The 4,239-nt window shown below is 37.4% G+C and overlaps 1 protein-coding gene across 1 annotated transcript; it reads left to right on the top strand.

Annotated features, from left to right (window-relative positions):
- Positions 1-1,353: 1,353 nt before the first annotated feature.
- On the top strand, positions 1,354-3,688 carry LOC113766780 (zinc finger BED domain-containing protein RICESLEEPER 2-like). Its single transcript, XM_027310934.1, has 3 exons — positions 1,354-2,049; positions 2,134-3,501; positions 3,629-3,688. Exons 1-3 carry the CDS (start codon positions 1,354-1,356, stop codon positions 3,686-3,688), a joined length of 2,124 nt encoding a protein of 707 aa, XP_027166735.1.
- Positions 3,689-4,239: the final 551 nt, after the last annotated feature.

Genomic DNA, 4,239 nt, shown 5'->3' with positions numbered 1-4,239 from the left:
GAAAGTGCAATGCTTTTTATTATTGATTATTGAAAATTTATTCTCTTATCTCTTATCTTTTTTTTTTTTTTGTGAATAACACGTATAAGTTAAACTTTTTCCTACCATTTTTATTGGGGGCAAAAGTATGAATATGAAGACAATACTTTCATAAACTTTCGTACTCATGAGTAATGCTGTTATTCGAATCGGGCAGCTCGCGAGCCGGGCTCAACCCGGCTCGTTAAGGCTCGAACTCGGCTCGTTTATTAGAATAAACGAGCCGAGTTCGAGCCTAAAGACTGCTCGTTAATTAAACGAGCCGAGCCGAGCTCGGCTCGCGGGCTACCCGAAAGGCTCGAATTTGAGGGATAAAAATGCCAATTCATTAATTATGGCTATTTCAGTAAAATACTTCCAGTTTTCCAGAGTCAAACTCCCGAATCCCTAATCTTTCATTCGCTCATTCTTCTTCCGCCTTCACCTCTAGGCTTTTGCCTTCTCTTCGGCTCTGCTCTAATCTCTTCCGTCCAGACTTTGGCCCGTCAGGCGTCAACCCTAAATCACCATTCACCCTTCGGTAATAGCTCTAGCAGGGAGCAGCAGCATTCGCTCTTCAGAGGAGCTGACTTGTCGCACCAGCCCACCGCCTTAGTTGCGCAAACACCAGCCGCCACCTGGTGAACCCGTGTATTTCTCTGTACTTGATTTCTAATTTTGGAGTTACGTACATATAGAGCTGAGATCCAAAAAAAAAATAAGGTGCATTATCTTCTTCCATTTGGTAATTAGGATTTAGGGATTTTGGTATTTTGCTAAAATATTGTGCTTTTGAGGGGTTATTGGGATGTGGGTTTTGTCTGATACTCTCTATATTCGTGTGGAAGCTGACAAATGATGCAATGGGCTTCTGCGCGGACTTTTTAGATTGTGGAGACAGGTAGTATTTTGAAGATTTGACAAAAACTTTCCATGGAAGGGCTGCTAAATAAACCAAAATAAAAACTTTGAAAATGACACGAAAAAAAATATGCAGCCTATAGATAGTGGATGTTGACTAGTTTATGTTTGACTGGTTGAATCTTTTAAAAAATTTTGTCCATTACAGTACATTAGTTTCTTTGTTAATCAGTTTATCCAATTTTTCATAAACTCTTATTTCTACCACATGACCAACTAGATGAATTGATTGCTTAATCAATTTATGTAGATTGCTTGGTGTCAAGTGGATTTGGCCTTCAATATGAGCAGTAATTATTTTTTCATATTGTAATAGATAATTGAAATTATTGGAATTTTTTTATTTATAATGAAATTTGACATGCAACCTTTGATTTATAATTATGCCTTAAATTTTTTTCTTAATATATAGGTATGTACAGCCCTCTTAATTCCCACCAAGGTTCATCTTCAAGTCCTGCTATGGAGCAATTAAATGAAGTAGTAGATCAAGAACTGGATATTGAAGAAAATCCGGATGAGATGACTGAAGATGAGTTAGAAATAATAGAAGAACATGACAATGAAGGAGGAGGAGTAGGAGAGCAAAAAAGTGATGGCGGAAATGAAGAACCAGCAATGCCCTTTGAGAAAAAGCAAAGGAAAAAGAAATCAACGGTGTGGGACGATATGAAAATTGTGAAGTTAGACAATGGAATAGAAAAGGTGCAATGCAATCATTGTAAGGAGTTATTTGCCAAGAGTACAACTGGAGCTACATCTCAACACAAGCGTCATCTAAAAGCATGTTTACAAAAGAAGATGGCAATGGGAGAGCAAAATAGGATGAAACAGCAAGTGTTGTCTTTCACCGAAGGGCCATCCGATGGAATTACTTCGATCACAAATTTTTCATATGACCATGCCAAGGTACGGGAGCTTGCTTCTCATATGGTGCTTGCACATGAATACGCATTTTCTATGATGGATCATGTTGTATTCAATAAATTTATGAAAGCTGTGTCCCCATTTTATAAAAAGATTACCCGGCAAACTGTCAAAGAGGATTGCATTTCCACTTATCAACTGGAAAAAAGAAAGCTGAAATCTGTATTAAAGAGTGCTAGTCGAGTTAGCATAACTACTGATTTATGAAAATCTGGTCAAAAAATTCAATATATGGTTGTAACAGGGCATTTTGTTGATTCTGATTAGGTGTTACAAAAACGTGTGTTGAATTTTTGTAATGTGCCACCTCCTCATACGGGAGTAATTATTGCTGATGCTTTGAGTAAATGTTTTATTGATTGGGGGATCGAGAATAAAATTTCCAGCATCACGGTAGACAATGCTTCTTATAATGATGCTTGTGTTAGGAGACTTAGGGAGGATTTTTCTCTAAGAAAGAGGTTAAGTATTGCTGGAAAAATTTTTCATGTGAGGTGTTGTGCACATATACTTAATCTTTTAGTGCAAGATGGCCTCAATCAACTAGGTGATGTGATTGATACTGTTAGAGAGGGGATCAAGTACTTGAACAACTCTGAGGGTCGCCTAAATCAATTTGCCAAAATTGCAAAACAGCTACAGTTGCCCTCTAGGAAATTGATTCTAGATTGTCCAACTAGATGGAATAGCACATATCTCATGTTGGCTTCGGCTTTGGAGTTCAAGGACGTTTTCCCGAGATATGAGGACATTGACCCTGGGTTTCACTATGTTCCAAGTGATTACGAGTGGTTGCAAGTAGTAGAAGTGTGCCGATTTTTGGGTATTTTTCATGAGATCACTAACATGATTTCTGGATCCGACTATCCAACTTCTAACATCTTTCTTGTGGAGCTTTATAGGATTAAAGAGCTTTTAAATGAAAAAGCTCTTGATATTTCTGATCAAATTAGGGCCATGGCTTTGAGCATGTCAGCAAAATTTGACAAATATTGGGGAGAAACCAATGTGGTGCTTTCGTTAGGTGCTATTGTTGATCCAAGGTACAAAATGGTACTCATTTATCATGCTTTTCCGATTATTTATGGTGAGGAAGAAGCTGCTGTGAAAATTGATGAAATTAAACAGCTTCTTTATGAGCTTTACAATGAATATGTTGATACTCACTTCTCCTCCCATGCCGGGGAACCACCGAGGCAGTCGGTAAAGCGTAAACATAAGGAAGTGAGTAGTTCTTCGGCTCAATCTCAGGGGAATGTTAAGAAACTTGGACTTCCAATTCTTACTGGCAAGGAAAAATTTCAAATGCATGTTAGTGAAATTGACAAGGCGCCACCTGAAAAATCAGATTTAGATATTTATTTAGAAGAAGGTAGGTATGCTTGTGACGCATCTGCTAATCTGGATGTCTTGGGGTGGTGGAAAGGAGAAAGATGGAGGTTTCCAATATTGTCAAGGATGGCTAGTGACTTACTTTCTATTCCAGTTACAACTGTGGCTTCTGAATCTACCTTCAGTACTGGGGGAAGAGTAATTGATGATCGGCGAGCTTCTATGTCTGTTGAGACAGTGCAAATGCTACTTTGCGGTAGTAATTGGATTCGCAATCTTCATGGAATAAAAACCAAGTCTCGTGTAAGTGTATTACACTTTCTAGTAGTAATATGTGGTTAATTGATTATTTTACTTCATCTTTTATCTCTATAACTCTTATTTTTAGAGAATATCATGACTTTGAGTCTTTGACATTTTTATTTTGTAGGATCAATCTGATGTTGCCGAGTCATCTACGTATCATGAAGTTGAGCTTCCTCAAAATTGAAAGAATGCTAAATTTTAGAAATTGCTGTTGCTGTCCTTTGGTATTCTACTTCATTTTTTTTAGCTCAGTAGCTCTTATTTTTAGAAAATATCATGACTTTTACATTTTTATTCTGTAGGATCAATCGGATGTTGTCGAGACATTTTACGTGTCATGAAGTTGAGCTTCCTCAAAATGAAGGCTAAATTTTAGAAATTGCTACTGCTGTTGCTCTGTAGCTCTTATTGTTTGCTGTCTTTTAGACTTGATTATTGCTTTGATGTTTGTTGTAAGTGAACAAAATATGAGTACTTGACTACTTGTGAATTCTCATCAGCAGCCATGGCTGAGGTACTATGAATGCCAAAGTGAATTCTCATCAATTTAGAGGAGTAATTTTCACATTTCTAAGTTGCTGGACATTCATACCAAGTCAAACACGGCTCTTTTGACTGTTGGACTGATAGAAAATTACATATGCTCTCTTTTGGTGGGACTGCTTGATCTTTTCTCTTTTGCTAAATTGGATTAAATCCATAATCCCCACTCAGCAACAAATATGTATGCCAAAT

Source organism: Coffea eugenioides, chromosome 3, assembly GCF_003713205.1.
Source record: "Coffea eugenioides isolate CCC68of chromosome 3, Ceug_1.0, whole genome shotgun sequence".
Classification (NCBI taxonomy): domain Eukaryota; kingdom Viridiplantae; phylum Streptophyta; class Magnoliopsida; order Gentianales; family Rubiaceae; genus Coffea; species Coffea eugenioides.
Note: the sequence above shows the minus strand (reverse complement) of the source record. Positions and strands in the feature narration are given on the sequence as shown.